We start from the raw sequence: 22,232 nt of genomic DNA, 5'->3' as shown, positions 1-22,232 counted from the left end.
GGCGGCGCTAGCTCTATCATGGCTTCATCGAATGTTCTGGATGGTGTGGGAGGTGGCGCTAGCTCCATCATGGCTTCATCGAATGTTCTGGAAGGTGTGGGAGGCGGTGCTAGCTCTATCATGGTTTCATCGAATGCTCTGGAAGGTGTGGGAGGCGGCACTAGCTCTATCATGGTTTCATTGAATGTTCTGGAAGGTGTGGGAGGCAGCGCTAGCTCTATCATGGTTTCATCGAATGTTCTGGATGGTGTGGGAGGTGGCGCTAGCTCCATCATGGCTTCATCGAATGTTCTGGAAGGTGTGGGAGGCAGCGCTAGCTCTATCATGGTTTCATCGAATGTTCTGGAAGGTGTGGGAGGCAGCGCTAGCTCCATCATGGCTTCATCGAATGTTCTGGAAGGTGTGGGAGGCGGCGCTAGCTCTTTCATGGTTTCGTTTAATGTTCTGGAAGGTGTGAGAGGCAGCGCTAGCTCTATCATGGTTTCATTGAATGTTCTGGAAGGTGTGGGAGGCAGCGCTAGCTCTATCATGGTTTCATCGAATGTTCTGGATGGTGTGGGAGGTGGCGCTAGCTCCATCATGGCTTCATCGAATGTTCTGGAAGGTGTGGGAGGCGCTAGCTCCATCATGGCTTCATCGAATGTTCTGGAAGGTGTGGGAGGCGGCGCTAGCTCTTTCATGGTTTCGTTTAATGTTCTGGAAGGTGTGAGAGGCAGCGCTAGCTCTCTCGTGGTTTAATCGAAAGACATTGATGATTTTCATTTTTGAAAAGCACAGGTGGATACTGGAAGAAAGTACAAGCCCTAAGGCGAGTAGGAGGGGAGGCTTGAGTGACAAGGACTTCAAATAGCCAACGGAAGTGAAAAGGAATGGCGTGTCACCTTACCTCAGGGCTCCTCTCACCGGCCACGTCCTCCGCGGATACATCAGTCGCCAGGATCTCGGCTTTGATGGCGTCCAGGGCGAGGAGTATCCAGCTGTGCTGACGCTTGATTTGCCGCTGCAGCTCCTTCCACTGACTCCCGATCATATGCAGCATGTCCTTGAGACCTGGGCGCCAAAAAACACAAAAGAGCCAGGATTAGGAATGGTACTTATAGCACTTAGTGGACATGGAGTCATGGCCAGGTCTCAGAATAGAGGCTTGAGACCAGGTGTACAGGCACACCATAGGAAGCCAACCTTGTGGTTACAAGAAGCATCCCTGCAACTGCCCATATGACCTGCTGCAACTGGCCCTACTTGGATCTGCAACTGGACCTGCCGCAACTGACCCTTTCTGAGCCCTGCTGGCCTCTGCTGGAGTGTATTCCTGATCCCAATGAGATGCCTCCTTAGGTCCTGAAAACTTGGCTGGAATCAGCTGAGCTTCTCCTATGAAATCCTGAAGTTTTGAACTCTGGGCACTGGACTTTGACACTAACTTTTTCAGCAGTATTAACCCGATCCCTGTATCCGACCTGCACTCCGTTTTGGTTGGCCTGAATTTATGAGTTTTTCGCAGTCTGGCATGACCAAATATCCACAGTTAGCGCTTTCGGTTTCTTGGTGCTATTTTTACTTAAACCTTTAAAAGTGCATAACTGTGGTTCTGCTAATTGTATTTTCGGTCTCGCTCTATTTATTATTTTTTACTCTAAGATTCTCAAATGGTTTAGAATTTTTCTCGTGTTGTATTTTCACTGTATTACTGTCTTATGCTGCATAAATACTCAACACAGTGCCTCTAAGTTACGCTTGACTGTTTTTTTGACAAGCTGCCAGAGGGTTAAGCACAGGTAAATTTAGTGGATTTTGTGGTTCACCTGGACAAGGATTGCGATTGTCGCTTGAGAAGGATTTCACCCCCTCAATCAAAAACCTAATGTCTCATAAGCAGCGTTTCATCACTGGGAGCCGCTATGTGGTTACGGGATAGTCACAACTAAGGGCAGAAAATGCATTACTGGGGCCACTGTGGGGTTACGGGATCATCACGACTAGGACAGGAAATGCATCACTGGGGCCACTGTGGGGTTACGGGATCATCACGACTAGGACAGGAAATGCATCACTGGGGCCACTGTGGGGTTACAGGATCATCACGGCTAGAGGCAGGAAATGCATTACTGGGGCCACTGTGGGGTTACGGGACCATCACGACTAGGACAGGAAATGCATCACTGGGGCCACTGTGGGGTTACGGGATAATCACGACTAGGGGCAGGAACTGCTCACTGGGGCCACTGTGGGGTTACGGGATAATCACGACTAGGACAGGAAATGCATCACTGGGGCCACTGTGGGGTTACGGGATAATCACGACTAGGACAGGAAATGCATCACTGGGGCCACTGTGGGGTTACGGGATCATCACGACTAGAGGCAGGAAATGCATCACTGGGGGGTTACAGGATAATCATGACTAGGGGCAGGAAATGCATCACTGGGGCCACTGTGGGGTTACAGTATAATCACGACTAGGGACAGGAAATGCATCACTGGGGCCACTGTGGGGTTACGGCATCATCACGACTAGGACAGGAAATGCATCACTGGGGCCACTGTGGGGTTACGGCATCATCACGACTACGGGCAGGAACTGCATCACTGGGGCCACTGTGGGGTTACGGCATCATCACGACTAGGACAGGAAATGCATCACTGGGGCCACTGTGGGGTTACGGCATCATCACGACTAGGGGCAGGAACTGCATCACTGGGGCCACTGTGGGGTTACGGCATCATCACGACTAGGACAGGAAATGCATCACTGGGGCCACTGTGGGGTTACAGGATCATCACGGCTAGGGCAGGAAATGCATTACTGGGGCCACTGTGGGGTTACGGGACTATCACGACTAGGACAGGAAATGCATCACTGGGGCCACTGTGGGGTTACGGGATAATCACGACTAGGGGCAGGAACTGCATCACTGGGGCCACTGTGGGGTTACGGCATCATCACGACTAGGACAGGAAATGCAACACTGGGGCCACTGTGGGGTTACAGGATCATCACGACTAGAGGCAGGAAATGCATCACTGGGGCCACTGTGGGGTTACGGGATCATCACGACTAGGGGCAGGAAATGTATCACTGGGGCCACTGTGGGGTTACGGGATCATCACGACTAGGGGCAGGAAATGTATCACTGGGGCCACTGTGGGGTTACGGGATCATCATGACTAGGGGCAGGAAATGTATCACTGGGGCCACTGTGGGGTTACAGGATCATCACGACTAGAGGCAGGAAATGCATCACTGGGGCCACTGTGGGGTTACGGGATCATCACGACTAGGGGCAGGAAATGTATCACTGGGGCCACTGTGGGGTTACAGGATCATCACGACTAGGGCAGGAAATGCATCACTGGGGCCACTGTGGGGTTACAGTATAATCACGACTAGGGGCAGGAAATGCATCACTGGGGCCACTGTGGGGTTACGGGATCATCATGACTAGGGGCAGGAAATGCATCACTGGGGCCACTGTGGGGTTACGGGATCATCACGACTAGGGCAGGAAATGCATCACTGGGGCCACTGTGGGGTTACAGGATCATCATGACTAGGGGCAGGAAATGCATCACTGGGGCCACTGTGGGGTTACAGGATCATCATGACTAGGGGCAGGAAATGTATCACTGGGGCCACTGTGGGGTTACGGGATCATCATGACTAGGGGCAGGAAATGTATCACTGGGGCCACTGTGGGGTTACGGGATCATCATGACTAGGGGCAGGAACTGCATCACTGGGGCCACTGTGGGGTTACAGGATCATCACGACTAGGACAGGAAATGCATCGCTGGGGGGTTACAGGATAATCATGACTAGGGGCAGGAAATGTATCACTGGGGCCACTGTGGGGTTACGGGATCATCATGACTAGGACAGGAAATGCATCCCTGGGGCCACTGTGGGGTTACGGGATGGACAAGGACAGCAGTGCTTACAATCGGACCTTTGGGAGCTGTGCAAGGTCATTGGCTGGGCCAGGCCAGTAGTAGCATCACTGAGGGCTACCAGGTGGCTATGAGAGGGTGAGGCATGGGGCAATGCGTACATCATTAAGGCACACTACATAGTTACACTAGGGACAACCAGCCCAGAGCCACTGAGCAATTGCTGGATGGACAAGACCAGAGGAAGCTTTGCATTGTGGGAGGGCAGAGAGGCAACTGCTTGGTTACTGGATGTATACACAAGACCAATGGCTGCATTAGCACTGCAGGAGATGTGGTTTGGTTCCAAAATAGATGGATAAGGAAGGGATCGTTGGTTGCAGCGTGGTATCCCACCGCATGGTTAGCGGAGGCATGCCCACCAGCACCTGCCTTTGCATTGTAAGGAGAAGCCATGGGCAGGGTCTGTGCTTCTGTCACTGAAGACCACCATGGACGGACACGATGGCAGTGACATCGGGGGAGCTGCAGTGTGTCCAGATGGACAAGGCCAGGGAACGCATTGGATGAAGCTGCAGTTCTGATACCAAACGGCTCAAGAGCCCATGAGCAGTGTCTGCGTCATCAAGGGCCCCACGTGGATAGAGAGCAGTGCGACAGACCAGGTATGTGCTTGCATTGAGGGCCACAGGATGAATATGGGGTGCACCGGGAGGCAGTGGCTGTCTCTACAAGGAGAAGGGTGAATGGACAAGGCCGGGAGTTATTTTCTTCCCCCTGGAGACCAAAGTGTAATCAGTCAATAGGACCGGACCAGGGTTTTTGTTGACTTCATTCGTGGTCGCTGCATGGGTACCACAGAGATGAACAAGACCTGGGAATGAGTCTTGACAATTCCAGGAGCTGTGTTTATGTCTTTGTGGTCACCGCATGGGTAAAGAAGACTAGATAAGACCAGTTGGTATCTTAACATCATCTGGGCTTCCACAAGGCTATGAGATGAAGGGAAAGACCAGCTTATGTCTGTAGGCATCACCAGGGCCACCGCATGGCTGTGGTATGGAGGAAAAAGACGAGCCTGTTCCCACCAAAGCAAGCAGTCTCATGTTTACGGGATAAACATATAATGCAGTGGAGTGCGTTCACACTGTAGGAAGCGGTCTCATGTTTAAACAGGACAACGGAAAGTAGTTTACTCACACCCCACCGTGTGGAAATTTAGCGTGCAAACTGAACATTATCTGCGCCATCTTGCCTCTCCCCAGCGCCACGCACAGCGAATGCACGGCCGCCATTTTAGGCACCCCACTCTCTCCCCGCTCATTTTCGATCACCAGCGCTTTTCCCTAGCGCTGCAAGCATCCCCCGCGCGCCGGCCACCCCCGCTCTCTCATACAGGCCATAAACCCTCTCCTTCTGCGCGACCCTGCTACGGAACCACATCCGACCGACATCCCATACATGGTCATGCCTCTCCTTTGATAACCCCCTTCCTCTGCGCCCCATTGTCTGAACTGGTCCCAGGCCATCACCTAGCCCTGCGGATGCAGTTTATTGCCCCTACTGTAAGGGAAACACCCCGCATCAAAGGGATTACAGTAGATCAAAGCCCCTACTCCCTGAGACCCGACCGGTCACACACACCCCCAGGAATTGGCGGAATACCCTGCTGCGCGATAGCCATCTCCTACTGTGGGTGGGGTGGGAACTTCTACTGTATCTATGTGTGGGATCGGATCTGAACCAGGGCTTCAGGGGATATTCCCCCATACTTCAAGGGAATCTCAAGAATGTACTATGTGTAATAAAGCAATAAACCAGTGTATAAGAGACCAGGTCTCAGAGATGCAGTTAGAGCACCTCGTGACGATACCTTGCTGTCTGATCTGATGTGTTCTGCTCCGACGGAATAAAACTTTGTTTCCTGCCTTCCAGTCTCCGGCACCTGCCTCTTTTATTGGTAAATTATCGAGTGGTATGAGAGGCGATTACCGCCGGGCAAATACTTGAAAGGTTATCGACTGAAACTGCCGCTACCATTTAACAACCGTAGGGAGCCTTCTCATGTTTATGAGAAATATAAGGCAGTTTATTCACACCATAGTGAAGAATGTCTTTTCTTAAGGGATGGATGAACAGCACAAAGGAGTGTATTCCCACTGTGGTCTGCCTTGGCATGTGTGTGGGAATGACAGACGATACACGCAACAGCGTTCGCACTGCACAGAGTGGTCATGCATCAGAGAATGGACGGACAAGACAAGAGACAGCATTCACACTACACAGAGAAGAGCGCCAAGAAACCGTCCGGTGTAAGTTGCGCTTTACAAGTACTTTTTACATTACATTACAGTGTGCGTAGTGACAGGACGGACTAACAAGGCAGGCCTCCCAAGGACCACTGACACACTACAGTACGACACCACAGAAAGCCACCAAATGGGTTACGAGGACGACCGACCGACAAGAGTTCACACTGCAAAGCGTCATGTCAGAAGAATGGGAAAAGGAGGTGTATTAACACAGTAGGGATCAGTCGTGTATAATATATATATATATATATATATATATATATATATATATATATATATAACTCCAAACTTTTCTTTATGCAAAAGTAAACACGGACTCCCAGGAGATTTGCAGTTCTAAAGCTTGTTTAATAGACTGCACACAACAACGCGTTTCAGCTTTCGCCTTGTTCACGTCAAAGAAAATACTGTTTGAATAAAGTTAAATACAATTGATTAAGCGCAAAATAGACAACAGACTCAACTTACGGAAGAAATCAAAGTCCAGCAAATCTATATACAATTGGAGAAGTTATATAAGAAAGAACTCTCCAAATGGTGGGAGGCAGAGTCTTTACAAAGATACATAGATGTAGCCCGAGTGCCTCGAGGGCTACGCATATTTACTATCCCCACCTATGAGGACCCTGATCCGGAGATGCTGGAGGAATGGTCGAATAATTCTGCTGCCTGTTCCATCACTATGATGCGTATACTAGTTAAATTTGCATTAAAAGATCGGAGCAAATTGTTGGCTGAGATTGACCAACTATCAGCCGAACTGGAAAAATTGGTGGCCAAAGAAACACTAGAAATCTTTATGAAAGCCCTATTACAACGTATGGACAAGTTAGAGGAAGAGATTACGGCCAAAAAGCAACGTAAATTCTTAAGAGATTTTAAGGATTATCAATCAGGCCGGACTCTGACTTTTCATAAAAAATACGATCACATGTTCGACACAAATGGGTTAGTGTCCATGCCACCACCAACAGCATCAGTTAATGTAGACATTATTGAGAGCGATGTCTCAGACGGCAGCTTACCGGATATACCTATGGCAGTGGCTGGCAGCTTGGTGAGTCAAGATCTTCCAAAAAAAGCGAATTTTTTAGCCCAGTTCCAGATGCTAAATCAGGGACGGACAGAGCAATATCAAGACCAAACTGGTCAGAGAGGCAGAGGGCGAGGCGGCAGAGGAAGAACCAGAGGAACAAACAGGCCAAACAGAGGAGCAAGAAAAGAAACAGGAAGCCCAATGGGAATGATGACAAGGGGCAAGAAAGTTCAACAATGACTGTCATCAATCTATCTGAACGAATCCTGTCTGAAGATGAGAAAGATCTCCTTGGTCTAGGTTTGTCCTTTTGCCCTACCTCCAATTTTAATTTTGTTCAGACAAGAATTGATCTATTTTACTTTTCGCGCAAATTGAAACTAAAAAAATGGTTTGAGACCAAACATAGTAAGACCGATATAACACCTGCGATTGTGCCGTTGAGTAATCTCAATGTTGATGATATTGAAGTCCTACATGCATTATCAACTATGTCTAATTCAGATGATTGTAATGTTGAGTCTTGTTTGAATTTGGATGAGTTTGCTATTGATACTAACATCAATCTAGGCAGTCATTTTAAACCTAAATCTGTGTTTCTACCGATTATTGAGTGTGACGCCATTGAAGTATTTGAGAGAGGTGTCCTAAATGATTTAAAGAAACTAAGATACGGTAGAATTCCAGCTTGTGAGAAAAATCTCAATTGGCGACAAATACAGGCATTGCAAAAATTGAAGGCTGACAATACCATCGTTGTTCGGCAATCAGACAAGGGAGGTAATGTCGTTATTCAGGACAAACTAGCTTATCTGCGTGAAGGTTTCAGACAACTAAAAGACCAGACGTGCTATGAGGTTTCCGACAGGAAGGCCATAACATTGTCCAATACTAAGTATGGAGAACTTCTAATAGAATGGAGGGAAAAAGGGTTACTCGAATGGGAGGAATTTAACTACCTGAGATGTCCTCATCCTCAGACTCCTGTGCTATATTTACTCCCTAAGCTGCACAAGGACCCCATTAACCCGCCGGGCAGACCTATAGTTTCTTCTATTGGGTCTTTGTTGGAAAATACTTCCCGCTATATCGATCACTATTTAAGATCATATGTAGTTGCTTTGCCGGCTTATGTACGTGACACCACCCACTTTCTGACCATCATCGATGGGATACATTGGGAACCTGATTATATTCTGGTTACCTGTGATGTCGGCAGCTTGTATACATGCATACAGCATCAGTTGGGTTTAAGGGCCGTGCAACACTTCCTCAAAGCCCGTTCTATTTCTCTCCTACACCATTCTGAAATGATCATGGCTATGATCGAATTTTGTCTGACCAATAATTTTTTTCTGTTTGATGGTGTCGTGTATCGGCAGTCGCAGGGCACGGCGATGGGCACCTGCTTCGCCCCCAGCTATGCCAATCTGGTCATGGGCTGGTGGGAGGAGCAGGTGGCCTGGCAGTTGGAAGATTTTTCCAGCTGTGTCCTGTGGCTCCGATATATTGATGACATCTTTTTAATTTGGAAAGGCGACCTCAACTCTGCCAGTGCTTTTGTAGATAAGCTAAATGACAACCCTTACAATTTGGTCTTCACCAAGCATGTTAGTAGAACCTCTGTTGAGTTCCTAGATGTTAGGGTGGAGATCATTGACCAAACCATACACACACATCTTTACCGTAAAAAGACCGCCGGTAACAGCATTCTATGTGCATCAAGCTCCCATCCTCGGAAATTGGTATGCAGCATCCCATATGGGGAATTACTACGCGCGAAGCGCAACTGTAGTACAGAGACCAGCTATCTTAATGAAAAAGCCAATATGGTGCAACGCTTTAGAGACAGAGGCTATCACTCACACACCATCAAAGAAGCTTGTAAAAAAGCTGATGCTGTGGCACGGAACGAGTTGTTACATCCAGCACCACGTGCATCAGAAGTGGAAAGTCTCCGTTTCATAACCACATACTCTGGAAAGGCGCATGATTTGCGCCGTGTTCTGGATAAACACTGGCACGTGTTGATGACTGACAATAACCTTAAAAAACATCTGACGAACCATCCGCAAGTCACTTTTAAGAGAAGCAACTCTCTGAGGGATGAGCTAAGTCCTAATGTTATTACTAGTGACACGACCTTAAAAAGTAGTGGCAGGCCAGGATTCCGTTGTTGTAAAAACTGCAAGGCTTGCAGATACAGTGTGGACTGTACGGAGGTACAATTCAGCAGCATGAGTCAAAAATTTAAGATCAAAAAAGCTCTCACTTGCAATACTATGTATTGTGTTTATGCACTAGTATGTCCTTGTAATAAGGCATACATTGGTAGCACCATTCATCGTGCAAAAAAAAGAGTGCTAGAACATGTAAGGGCACTGCGCCATAACAATAAACAATACCCTGTGGCACGACACTTTTTCGAGCAACATGCCCAAAATGAACGGCTTCTTAAAATGGTGGTATTAGATGCTGTTACTGATACTGTACGTGGAGGGAACAAAGTACTTCATTTAAGACAATTGGAGTCCAGATTTATTGTGGACTTCAAGACTATGTTTCCAAAAGGGTTGAACTCAAGTGAGGAGCTATCTGTACATCTGCACAACTAAAACTGTTATTATTATATTGTTATTACTGAGGCTAGAATTATGTGTTATTAAATCTGTTTTTGTTTTGTTCTATTATGTTTTTCAGGGAGTGGTACCATTATTATGCTGAGGCCTTCTGATGAACTTGAAATTCGTATCAAGCTTAAGTAAATTATTTATAGCATTGCATTTTCCTTTTGCCCACTGGGGCTATATATGTAGGAGGAATTGTGCATATCGATGACTGTAATTGATACAGTAATAGAGATTTGCTTATTAGGCAAGTAATTTTTGTATGAAGGTTTCTAGGTTTCAAAACCTGTGTTTTGCCCACTTGGGCTATATTAACGCATTGTGTTTGATGTATATTTTTATACGTCTTTTGGTATGATATGGGGTATGATTTGCTTTTCACATTCATTGAAAATAGTATTGAGCTGTGATAATGAAAGTCAATCACTGTCGCTTTATTTATTTACAATTTTTGTAGTGTTATCTCACATTACAGGTTTTTTTGAATGAATTTTGCACCAGGCTAAGATGGCCGCCATATTACCATCTCCCTGTACCATTATGTGGTTTAGTTGAGTCTGTTGTCTATTTTGCGCTTAATCAATTGTATTTAACTTTATTCAAACAGTATTTTCTTTGACGTGAACAAGGCGAAAGCTGAAACGCGTTGTTGTGTGCAGTCTATTAAACAAGCTTTAGAACTGCAAATCTCCTGGGAGTCCGTGTTTACTTTTGCATAAAGAAAAGTTTGGAGTTTTATAATTGGGGCTGCCGATTACCCCAACTCGGACCGCCCTCTCTGACAGCCTTCTCCATTATCGGGACTGTTGGTGATATATATATATATATATATATATATATATATATCAAACAAACACCAAAACCAGGTTTCAGGCTGTAGGGCACACGTGTGCTCAGTGGAACAAGAGAGAACAAAACTATGTGCACACTCTCAGGGGCCCATCACATTTATAGGTGAAGCGTACTAGACAGCACACGTGCTGTCTGTTGCGAGGCATGTTGTAGCTAAACAAGCTCATAGAGGGGCTTGGAGCCCGCCCATTGTTTTCCATCGGTTGGCTTTCCTGTGACTCATTTGTCTGCGTCCTAGCTTGTCAATCTTGTGTTTGTCCCTCCCATGAAGCATTGCCTTTTTACCATCTCTTTGAATGGCTGACATTTCTGTTTCCACTGCTTACATTTCAAGCAATACTTTTTTCTTTTGTATTAAGCACTTCATGAGAATGCATGTGTTTTTGAGCTGTCTCCCTCGTCTAATTCTGTCCTTCTGCACTCATGTTGCTCTCTGTCACCCACGTACTTTTTCCCACCTTCCTCCCGGTTCCTCTCACCCGTGTGCTTCTCTCTAGTGCCTCCCCGTAACCTCAGCATTGCTTCCCCCACCTGCGCCCTCTTTCTCTCTCCCTCTTGTTCCTTCCCACCCCGCACCCACCGTATTACTTTCCCTGCTCACTTTAAAAAAATGCTTTTGCACATTTTATTTTCTTTCAGTTACTGTTCCAGCTCAGATTGGTAATTCAAAAGAAAAAAATTACATTTCTATATGCGTGCATGTGGTGTGCGTGGCTACAAAATGACGTGGGTGGCCACCTAGAAGGCTTTTTAATTTAAGCCACGCTGTACAGCACCAGGGATGATGTGCAGCATGGGGATGCTGTGTAGTCTGGCTAAAAAATATTTTATATAGATACGAGAGTACGAACAGCCTTTCTAAAGTCACTTTCTGGAAGAAACGGGTTGACTTCCTTTGGAAGAGAAAGCTGGTAACAAGCTGCCTTCGTTTTTTTTTGGTCTTTTTGACTATTGGTTCCTTAAGGGAGAGGTCGGTGTCCAGGGAGAATCCAAGTGGTGTAGCAGTCAGTGAGAGTTGGGGTCCGAAGCCGTCGTGATTCATGTCACTGAGCCAGGTTTGTACTGTAACTCGTTTGTTGTTCTTGGCAAATAACAAGAATTCTCGTTTGGTCGGTGGAGCTTCAGGGTGATAAATGAGTAGCCAGAGTGGCACCGGGGTTTATAGAGGCAGAGCAGGAGCCGAGGTTCAATAAATGGACAGAACGCAATGTGGCAGAGAGGACGAAAGCGGAAGTGGGCAATAGAGCAAAAGGGGCAAATGAGGGGGGAGAGGTGTGGTGGAAAAGGAAGAGGAAAGTGTAGTACGGGTCTATTTGTGTATACTTACTCTTTGCTTCCACTTAGTTTTCCTCCACCTATCTCTTCGCTCGTTCCGATCTGTCCTCATCTTCTTTACTTCTTCTGCTGCTTCTGTGGATTTTTCTGTTATTCCTCTTTTGGGTTCTTATTGTTATATCACAGTCAGGTGTTGGACTATTGCTTCTGTTGTATATGAAAGGGGGATATGTAGTATCCTGTCCATGTTAATGTTATGCCATTTCCACCACCTGCTCAGTGTGTTTGTGCTGTGTGCTGCACGGAGTGTTGGAGTGATGATGCGTGCGGAATGTTGGGAGCCTGTGAGGCGGAGTGAGTTGAGGATGGGCCGAGCAGCAGGCTGGCTGCTCCTGGTGGGGCTGCTCTGCATAACTTGTAACCTACTACAATAAAACATCTTGAACTACATCCTACCTGCGTGGAATTCCTTACTACAGAAAGCTTGTCAATCTTGGTGCCGGAAAAAAAGAGCCAAATTCAAGTGTGGTCCAGGATGAGAAAAAAAATGTGGAGCACAAGGGACAGTCTACTGACAAGCCTGAGTGGGTTTTCTATCGCACCGGGACTGCACAGCGCAATGGGAACTGCTGTGCGGAAATGGGTAGTAATATTATATGGTGTTATTGTTAGGCCTGGGCTAAAATTCCGTTCCGGTCGCGGAAATTGCAATAATTTGACATTTTCGCGTTCCGCTGAGAGCGCAAACATTTCAAAATTTCCGCAATCCGCATTTTACCGGAAATTTTTTGCTTGCTCGCGCTGTAAAATAATACATTCTCGCGTGCGCGCGATCTCCTTACCTGAATCCCCGCATTCGCCGACAAGTTTTCCCGATCCGGTCGCGTTCTCCATGAGATGTTTGATTGTTGGTAGCCATTTGCGCTGTCTCGCGACAGTTCGCGCCCGCAGTGACGTCATTCGTCACGTGATCACGTCTTTCTTCTCGCGATCATGCACCGCGAGACAAGTGAAAACAAGATGGCTGCGCCAGCGAGCAACCACATGGGTAAGTTGGCGAGCCGCGACCATGCAGAAAATACCGCGACCGGGCGGGATCAAAAACTTCCGCATCTTCGCGATATTTCCGCGTGTTTGCGGAGATTTTTAACATTTTCGCGATAATTTGCGAAAGTGAATTTTGCAAATTCCGCCCACCCCTAGTTATTGTGCGACCTCACTTACCAACCCCTTCAGGACCCCTAGGCTTCATTTGTCAAACCTTCAGCTCAGCCTTGAGTAGCTGTGGCTCTGAGCAGCAAGGCTTACACAAAGGAACAAGAGTTACGCATTTAAACAGCACCAAAACAACAGAAGAAGAAATTGGCAAGACACTCAAGAAATCTGACACCAATTTATAAAAATATATTGTATTTTAATGTCCTTTTAGGCACCACAAAGAAAAAGGTCCACCAGAGTGTTCCAGAGATATAGAATTTACAAGGTATAGTAAATCAAAGCATTTCAGTCACCCATAATCAAGCATTGGCAAATTCTGCAAATTTGACACTTAAGACACTTTTCCCCCAAAAAGCTGGGCTAGTTGAATTGCAGTCACTTTCTGCGATCAACTCCAGCAGGGTGCCAGCCATGTGGACAAGCAAGGTCCTCAGGATCAATTATCCCCACAGATGAGGCAGTCTCCAGGCAGTCCCAGGCACTTCATGCCCTTTGCAATGAATTCCTATTGAAATGGTCCTGATGCAAGGGATGAAGGATGCTGAAGATGCTCAAGGATGCTGTGGATGGAATGGGGTCGACAGGGGTCTTCCTTTGGATACTCCTTTGTCCATGAAGGGGGTGAGGTGTTCCTTATCATGATCAATGTCCCTTAAAATCTTTCTGGCGCTGGTAGAAGTTCAGTCGCCACTGGGCTACCAGTCACCTTGTATCGCGGTCACAGCCAAATCCTTCTCTGTGCGATAACTCCATTTATGGGTGACCAAGCTGCACTCTGATAACTCTCGCAGGCTCAGAGAACTTTGCAACAACTTTCAGCATTGGGTCTTGGTCTCTGGTGCTGCACAGTGGTGGTTGGCAGAGAGCTAAAAATTCTGGGCTACCAACTTGCCCCAGCAGGCTTCTCAGCTGCTGTGGTCCTGTGAACAGGAGGTCAGCCAATTGACCCCTTGGAGTCTCTTGGCTTTGGCTGGGCGCTCAAGATGACTTCTCCATGAGCAAGACACAGCAGGCACAGTCCTTCTTTGCTAGCCACCAGGTTCAGCAGCTGCAGTCCATACCCGTGCAGCCTCTGCTTGCTGGTTGCACAGGGCAGCAGGGCAGTCCTCCTTCAGTCTGTCTTTCAGTCCACTCAAAATCTGACTTCTGGGTGCCAGGGGTGCCCTATTTATTCTTAAAAAATGTCCTCAGGTTAGGATGCGGTTGGTAGCCAATGCGCTACCAGGCCCCTCCCTACTGATAACGAGTTCCAGTCAATTGTGGCATCTGACTATCCCAAGATGCACTATTCTGCCCACTCCTAACAAGGCAGAACCGCTCTGTGTCCGGAGCTCCTTAGCTCAACCAGGAGGTGGGGCTACCAAGGGGCTACATGCCCCTGAAAAACCAGTTTAATAACTGTTTTCCCCTCTTCTTCCTGGGTGCTAGCTAGTCTACCTAAACAACGGGGCTGCCACTCACCCAGGTGATCCCCATTTGCTCTTCAAAGGAAGTTTCAGTTTTGAAGCTCACCTTTTGGACCAACACCCTTGTGACTCCCTGCAGGAGGGAGGTAACACCTCTCTCCAGTGTTGGCCCCAATTGTCTCCTTTCCTGGGAGTCATTAGCAGGCTGCCCTCGGAGTGCAGAAAGCTGTCTCTGGTTCAAGATCCCTGTGTAACTGATAAGGACACAGGAGATTGAAGGAAATAGAGTGACAACTGTTACTTAATACATAAATTTAGACTTTGGATGCACCTTCCAGGAGTTAGCACAACTGAGGAGTCGGCTGTTAACCCTATACTCGCCAATGGATCGGCCAAGTCTCTCCACAGTAAAAAGGACAGTTTCATGGTTTTGCGTCCAGAATACGTAAAATACCTGTTCACTCCATTCAATATGCTGCACCCTTCCTTAGGGCTCGGTAAGCGTGCCGTAGGGGTGACTTACACATATTGCAGGGGCAGGTTTGTCTTTGCCATTGGTATAAATGGTAAAGTTGGGCCAGCAGTTTAAAACTGCTCTTCCAGTCTGCAGTGGCAGACTGGGAGACTCTTACCTGTGCCGCACCCAGGGTGGCACAACCAGTTCTGTAATCCCTGGTGTGACGCTCTAACTTACATGACCTTGGTACGCTGGGTACCATATACTAGGGGCTAACAGGTAAGTTAGTCCAGGCACTGGCACTGAGGTCCGGTTAGCAGGTCTCAGTGCAGTCTCAGAGTCGACACACCGGCAGAATCAGTCCACAAACTAGCGGTGGCCATACACAAAGAGGTATTCCTTTCCAACTGCAAACCTTGTTATGATTGGATAATCACCTGGTCTGTGCACTGGCATTGATCAATGCATTGTACAACAGAAAAGAACAGGATGAACAAAAGCAGGCACCATATGGCAGTAACCATTGGCAAAGACAAATAGGTGTCATTAACATTCATGACGTCTCCTACAAAACGATGCAGGACCTACTTAAATCGATAAACTCAAAAATTAGTTTCACTTGCACAAAAATGCTTTTTACAAGGAAGAGTGGCCCAGGAAAAAAATATTAAAATAAAAAAATTTAAAATAAAGGACTGTGAGGGCGCAATGCTGGAGCCAGTGGAGAAGTGGGGTTGCAACAGGGAGTGCGTGGGGGCTTAGAGATCCAAAGCAGATTCTCGTATCGGGTCAAAACGTGCGGATGAGTCATGTCGTGACAATCAAGTCACGAGTCACGTCTTGACAATCAAGACGTGACTCCTCCGCGCTTGTTGACCCGATACAAGAATCCGCTCTGGATCTCTAAGGTATTGGTTCATTCACCACACCGGAGTCGACATGAAGGCTCTCCTTCTACACTGAATTAAATAGCAATTGGAAGACCTACTTGGTGCCTACGGTCCCTAGTTCTACTAATCTTAAGGACCTTCTCCCTGTGGATACTACATTTACGATTCGAACAGGAAGCCCATTTTAGAGGCCATTTTCACAAGGCTGCACTTTGTTAACTTGTCCTGATGAAGACCCGTGTAGATGTTTGATCTGATCACACAACTTTATTGGGTTGAAACGTTGATGATTACCATAGGTGTTCCTTACCTCTGTTGAGCATACCCCACATCCAAATAATAAGGACATATGTTTGAATCTATATGAACTTCTTTTGGGCACTCTTTGGAGTAATTTTTGTATTTTGTGTTAAATTATCTAATGTCTTGTGTATTTAAATGTTTTTTAGTTGTGATACACTGTGTCGGTTTTGCATTTATTAGTTTTTCATTTTTCTTATATGTCAAGTAATAGTCCTGTATACTATTTTGATACGTTGGTATTTGCAAATTTCCATGGCATAGGAGTGTTGATTTACTAAGGCATACTTGTTGTCAATGATTTTTTTCTCAGTTATTAACCGGATGTGTTATGCCACTTATGTGGCCGGCCCTGGTTAAACAGAAAGCAAAGAGGTTTGTAAAAGTGATATTGTACTCAGCTGCAGAACCAGCTGTTGCTCCATACTACTGGATTTCCCAGGTTATGCGGGATACTGGGTTACCCCATTAGTCTTAACGAAGCAGGTGTGTAGGTTGGGGCCAGAAGGTGAAGTGAGACCCCAATGGAGAGTTGGTTGAAGCTCCGGGTCTTCAACTTCTGGCGCCTATCAAGAAGCGAGGAGGAGACCCTGATGTGCAGAGGGAGGTCATTCCAGGATTGGGGTGCAATGTGGGAGAATGCCAGTCCTCCTGTTCTGCATTTGCGGATACAGGGGTGTGTGCAAGTGAGTCTGAGTGCAGGGATCTGGTGGGTTGGTGGAAGCGATGGGGGTTGTTGAGGTATGCAGGTCCTGTGTTGAGCAGTGTATTGTATGTGTGTGTGAGGAGCTTGAATTGGCACAGTTTATGTATGGGGAGCCAGTTGGGCTCTCTGGGATGAAGTGTGATGTGGGAGCGCCGTGGGAGGTCAAGGATGAGTCTTGCTGCGGCGTTCTGGAGTCAGTGGGGGTGGTTGGAGATTCCAGGGTAGGTTGTAAACCATTGTTTGTATGTGTGGTCTTCATCAGGTGAACATGCAGACGCCATGGAGGGTTTGCTCTTTTGTGACCGTTTCTTGGTGTACCCCAAACCTTGCTGTCCTCTGATGCACTCCTAGCCTAGCTGCCTTTCAATGCACCCTGAGCAGTGCTCCATTTTAATGCACCCCAAACCTTGTTGCCTTCTGATGCACCCCAAATCTTGAAGGGGGGGATTGTGGGCATGCGTACAGGAGATGGGAGTGGTACCTGACTTGTGTGACGCCATCAGCTCCAGCAGCTGTTGCCCCTCCTCCGTCACGGAGTCCTTCAGGGTGCGGTGACTCTCGACATTCAGCTTGAAGCTCTGCGGGGGGGACAGACACAATATCATTAAAATCATAGTGTCTGGTCTACACGTATGCAGACACAGGACATGCATGAAGAGTGTCCCCTGTAGGCCAGGTGTGCATGCATGTAAGGAACAGACCAGCTAGGTAAGGTGTAAATATATGTAAGAAACAGGCCAGCTAGGCACAGTGTACATGTATGTAAGGAACAGAACAGCAAAGCACAGTGTATAGCATGTAAAGGACAGACCAGCTAAGCACAGTGTACACACATGTAAGGAACAGACCAGCTAGGCACAGTGTACATGTATGTAAAGGACGGACCAGCTAGGTACAGTGTACATACATCCATGTTAGGAACAGACCAGCTAGGGACAGTGTACATGCATGTAAGGGATAGACCACCGAGGCACAGTGTACATGCATGTAAGGGACAGACCAGCTAGGCACAGTGTACACGCATGTAATAGGTTCCTGCTGCTGAAGCTGCTCATGTGCAGATCTGGTGAACGTGTGGGTAACACGTGGGGTCGTGGGTACATTTACGCAAAGAGTAGGCACAGCTGGTAAGTGTCTTCTGGGGGTGGGGGGCCGAGAGTCCCTATGGCGGAGGACAGGGCCAGCTTATCCCTGGTGTACAGATGTTTCATGAGGGGGGGGCATCATCTGACTGGACAACTTCCGGTTGTAGGGGGTGCCTGGTATTAGGAGGGAGTTCCCTCAAGGCCAGGAGGAAAGTTCTTAGACAGAGGTATACACATGGTGGGAGTGCCTACAATAACTGAGGAGCTCCTATGGGAAGGGTAGAGCTCCATGGTGGAAACCTACAGGAATGGAGGAGTTTCTACAGGGGTAAGAGGGGACTTCCTACAGGGAGGGGAGCGCTCCTACAGGGAGGGGAGAGCTCCCACAGGGAGGGGAGAGCTCCTATAGGATTGATAGGGCTCACATGTGGAAACCTACTGGGATGGGGAAGTTTCTACAGGGAGAAGAGGGGACTTCCTACAGGGAGGGGGGAGAGCTCCTATAGGAAGTAGAGAACTCCTACAGGGAGGGGAGAGATTCTATAGGATAGGGAGAGCTACCTAGTGGAAACGTACAGGTACAGGGATGGAGGAGTTTCTACGGGAGGAAGAGGGGACTTTCTACAGGAAGATGAGAGCTCCCACAGGGAGAGGATAGCTCCCACAGGGAGGGGAGAGCTCCTACAGGAAGGGGAGAGCTCCCACAGGGAGAGGGAGAGCTCCCACAGGGAGAGGGAGAGCTCCCACAGGGAGAGGAGAGCTCCTAAGGGCGGGGAGAGCTCCTATGGGGAGGAGGAGAGCTCCCACAGGGAGGGGAGAGCCTCAACAGGGAGGGGAGAGCTTCAACTAGGGAGGGGAGAGCTTCAACTAGGGAGGGGAGAGCTCCCAGAGGGAGAGGAGAACTCCTACAGGGCGGGGAGAGTTTCCACAGGGAGAGGAGAGCTCCTACAGGGAAGGGAGAGCTCTCTGGTGGAAACCTACAGGGATGGGGGAGTTTCTACAGGGAGAAGAGGGGACTTCCTACAGAGAAGGGGAGAGCTCCCATAGGGAGGGGAGAGCTCCCACATGGAGAGGAGAGCTCCTACAGAGAGAGGGAGAGCTCCCACAGGGAGGGGAGAGCTCCCACATGGAGAGGGAGAGATCCTACAGAGAGAGGGAGAGATCCTACAGGGAGAGGGAGAGCTCCTACAGGGAGAGGGAGAGCTCCTACAGGGAGAGGGAGAGCTCCTACAGGGAGAGGGAGAGCTCCTACGGGGAGAGGGAGAGCTCCTACGGGGAGAGGGAGAGCTCCTACAGGGAGAGGGAGAGCTCCTACGGGGAGGGGGAGAGCTCCTACGGGGAGGGGGAGAGCTCCTACGGGGAGGGCAGAGCTCCTACGGGGAGGGCAGAGCTCCTACGGGGAGGGCAGAGCTCCTACGGGGAGGGCAGAGCTCCTACAGGGAGGGGAGCGCTCCTACAGGGAGGGGAGAGCTCCTACAGTGAGGGGAGAGCTCCTACAGTGAGGGGAGAGCTCCTACAGGGAGGGGAGAGGAGCGCTCCCACATGGAGGGGAGAGCCTCAACAGGGAGGGTAGAGCTTCAACAGGTAGGGGAGAGCTTCAACAGGGAGGGGAGAGCTTCAACTAGGGAGGGGAGAGCTTCAACTAGGGAGGGGAGAGCTTCAACTAGGGAGGGGAGAGCTTCAACTAGGGAGGGGAGAGCTTCAACTAGGGAGGGGAGAGCTCCCACAGGAAGCGGAGAGCTCCTACAGGGCGGGGAGAGCTCCTACAGGGCGGGGGAGATCCTACAGGGCGGGGAGAGCTCCTACAGGGCGGGGAGAGCTCCTACAGGGCGGGGAGAGCTCCTACAGGGCGGGGAGAGCTCCTACAGGGTGGGGAGAGCTCCTACAGCGAGGGGAGAGCTCCTACAGGGAGGGGAGAGCTCCTACAGGGAGGGGAGAGCTCCTACAGTGAGAGGAGAGTTTCCACAGGGAGAGGAGAGCTCCTACAGGGAGGGGAGAGCTCTCTGGTGGAAACCTACAGGGATGGGGGAGATTCTACGAGGAGAAGAGGGGACTTCCTACAGGGAGGGGGTAAGCTCCTATAGGAAGTAGAGAACTCATACAGGGAGGGGAGAGCTTCTATAGGATAGGGAGAGCTCCCTAGTGGAAACCTACAGGGATGGAGGAGTTTCTACGGGGAGAAGAGGGGACTTTCTACAGGGTGGGGAGAGCTCCCACAGGGAGGGCAGAGCTTCCACAGGGAGGGGAGAGCTCCCACAGGGAGGGGAGAGCTCCCACAGGGAGGGGAGAGCTCCCACAGGGAGAGGAGAGCTCCTACAGAGAAGGGGAGAGCTCCCACATGGAGAGGAGATCTCCTACAGAGAGAGGGAGAGCTCCTACAGAGAGAGGGAGAGCTCCTACAGGGAGAGGGAGAATTCCCACAGGGAAGGAGAGAGCTCCCACAGAGAGGGGGAGCACTCCCACAGTGAGGGGGAGCGCTCCTACAGGGAGGGGGAGAGATCCTACAGGGAGGGGGAGCGCTCCTACAGGGAGGGGCAGAGCTCCTACAGGGAGGGGCAGAGCTCCTACAGGGAGGGCAGAGCTCTCACAGGGAGGGGAGAGTTCCTATGGGGAGGGGAAGAGCTCCTACAGGGCGGGGAAGAGCTCCTACAGGGCGGGGAGAGCTCCTACGGGGAGGGGGAGAGCTCCTACAGGGAGGGGAGAGCTCCTACAGGAAGGGGAGAGCTCCTACAGGGAGGGGAGAGGAGCGCTCCCACATGGAGGGAAGAGTTCCCACATGGAGGGGAGACCTCCCACAGGGAGGGAAGAGTTCCCACAGGGAGAGGGAGAGATTCCACAGGGAGAGGGAGAGATTCCACAGGGAGAGGGAGAGATTCCACAGGGAGAGGGAGAGCTTCTACAGTGAGGGGAGAGCTCCTACAGGGTGGGGAAGACCTCCTACAGGGAGGGGAAGAGCTCCTATAGGGAGGGGTAGAGCTCCCACAGGGAGGGGGGACCTCCTACGGGGAGGGGAGAGCTCCTACAGGGAGGGGAGAGCTCCTACAGGGTGGGGGAGAGCTGCTACAGGGAGGGGAAGAGCTCCTATAGGGAGGGGTAGAGCTCCCACAGGGAGGGGAGAGCTTCTACAGTGAGGGGAGAGCCCCTACAGTGAGGGGAGAGCCCCCACAGGGTGGGGAGGGCTCCCACAGGGAGGGGAGAGCTCCTACGGGTAGGGGAGTGCTCCTACAGGGAGGGGGTGCTCCTACGGGGAGGGGAGAGCTCCCTGGTGGAAACCTACAGGGATGGAGGAGTTTCTACAGGGGTAAAAGGGGACTTCCTACAGGGAGGGGAGAGCTCCTACAGGGAGGGGGAGACCTCCCACAGGGAGAGGAGAGCTACTACAGGGGGAGGGGAAGAGGTCCTACAGGGAGGGGAAGAGGTCCTACAGGGAGGGGAAGAGCTCCTACAGGGAGGGGAAGAGGTCTACAGGGAGGGGAAGAGGTCCTACAGGGAGCGGAGAGCTCCCTGGTGGAAACCTACAGGGATAAGGGAGTTTCTACGGGGAGAAGAGGGGACTTGCTACAGGGAGGTGGAGAGCTCCTATAGGAAGTAGAGAACTCCTATAGGGAGGGGAGAGCTTCTATAGGATAGGGAGAGCTCCCAAGTGAAAACCTACAGGGATGGAGGATTTTCTACGGGGAGAGGAGGGGACTTCCTACAGGGAGAGGGAGAGCTCCCACAGGGAGAGGAGAGCTCCTACAGGGAGAGGAGAGCTCCCACAGGTAAAGGAGAGCTCCTACAGGAAGGGGATAGCTCCCACAGGGAGAGGAGAGCTCCTACAGGAAGGGGAGAGCTCCTATGCGGAGGGGGCAGGCTCCTACAGGGAGTGGGAGAGCTCCCACAGGGAGTGGAGAGCTCCCACATGGAGAGGAGAGAAGAGCTCCTACAGGGAGGGAAGAGCTCCTACAGGGAAGGGAAGAGCTCCTACAGGGAAGGGAAGAGCTCCTACAGGGAAGGGAAGAGCTCCTACAGGGAAGGGAAGAGCTCCTACAGGGAAGGGAAGAGCTCCTACAGGGAAGGGAAGAGCTCCTACAGGGAGAGGAGAGCTCCCACGGGAAGGGAATGAGCTCCTACAAGATGGGAAGAGCTCCCTGGTGGAAACCTACAGGGATGGAAGAGTTTCGATGGGGAGAAGAGGGGA

The 22,232-nt window shown here is 49.7% G+C and overlaps 1 protein-coding gene across 3 annotated transcripts in view; it reads right to left on the bottom strand.

The window, feature by feature from the left end:
• The window catches only part of AKAP6 (A-kinase anchoring protein 6), a 799,841-nt gene that overhangs the window by 369,231 nt on the left and 408,378 nt on the right, over nt 1-22,232 (bottom strand). For all 3 annotated transcript variants that reach the window (XM_085627414.1, XM_085627413.1, XM_085627415.1), the window contains 2 exons: nt 17,449-17,545; nt 887-1,050 (listed from right to left, as the gene is read on the bottom strand). In XM_085627414.1, coding sequence (XP_085483540.1) covers nt 887-1,050; nt 17,449-17,545 — 261 coding nt within the window. The remainder of the gene's footprint in view (nt 1-886; nt 1,051-17,448; nt 17,546-22,232) is intronic.

Source organism: Triturus cristatus, chromosome 9 (genome assembly GCF_964204655.1).
Source record: "Triturus cristatus chromosome 9, aTriCri1.1, whole genome shotgun sequence".
Classification (NCBI taxonomy): domain Eukaryota; kingdom Metazoa; phylum Chordata; class Amphibia; order Caudata; family Salamandridae; genus Triturus; species Triturus cristatus.
Note: the sequence above shows the minus strand (reverse complement) of the source record. Positions and strands in the feature narration are given on the sequence as shown.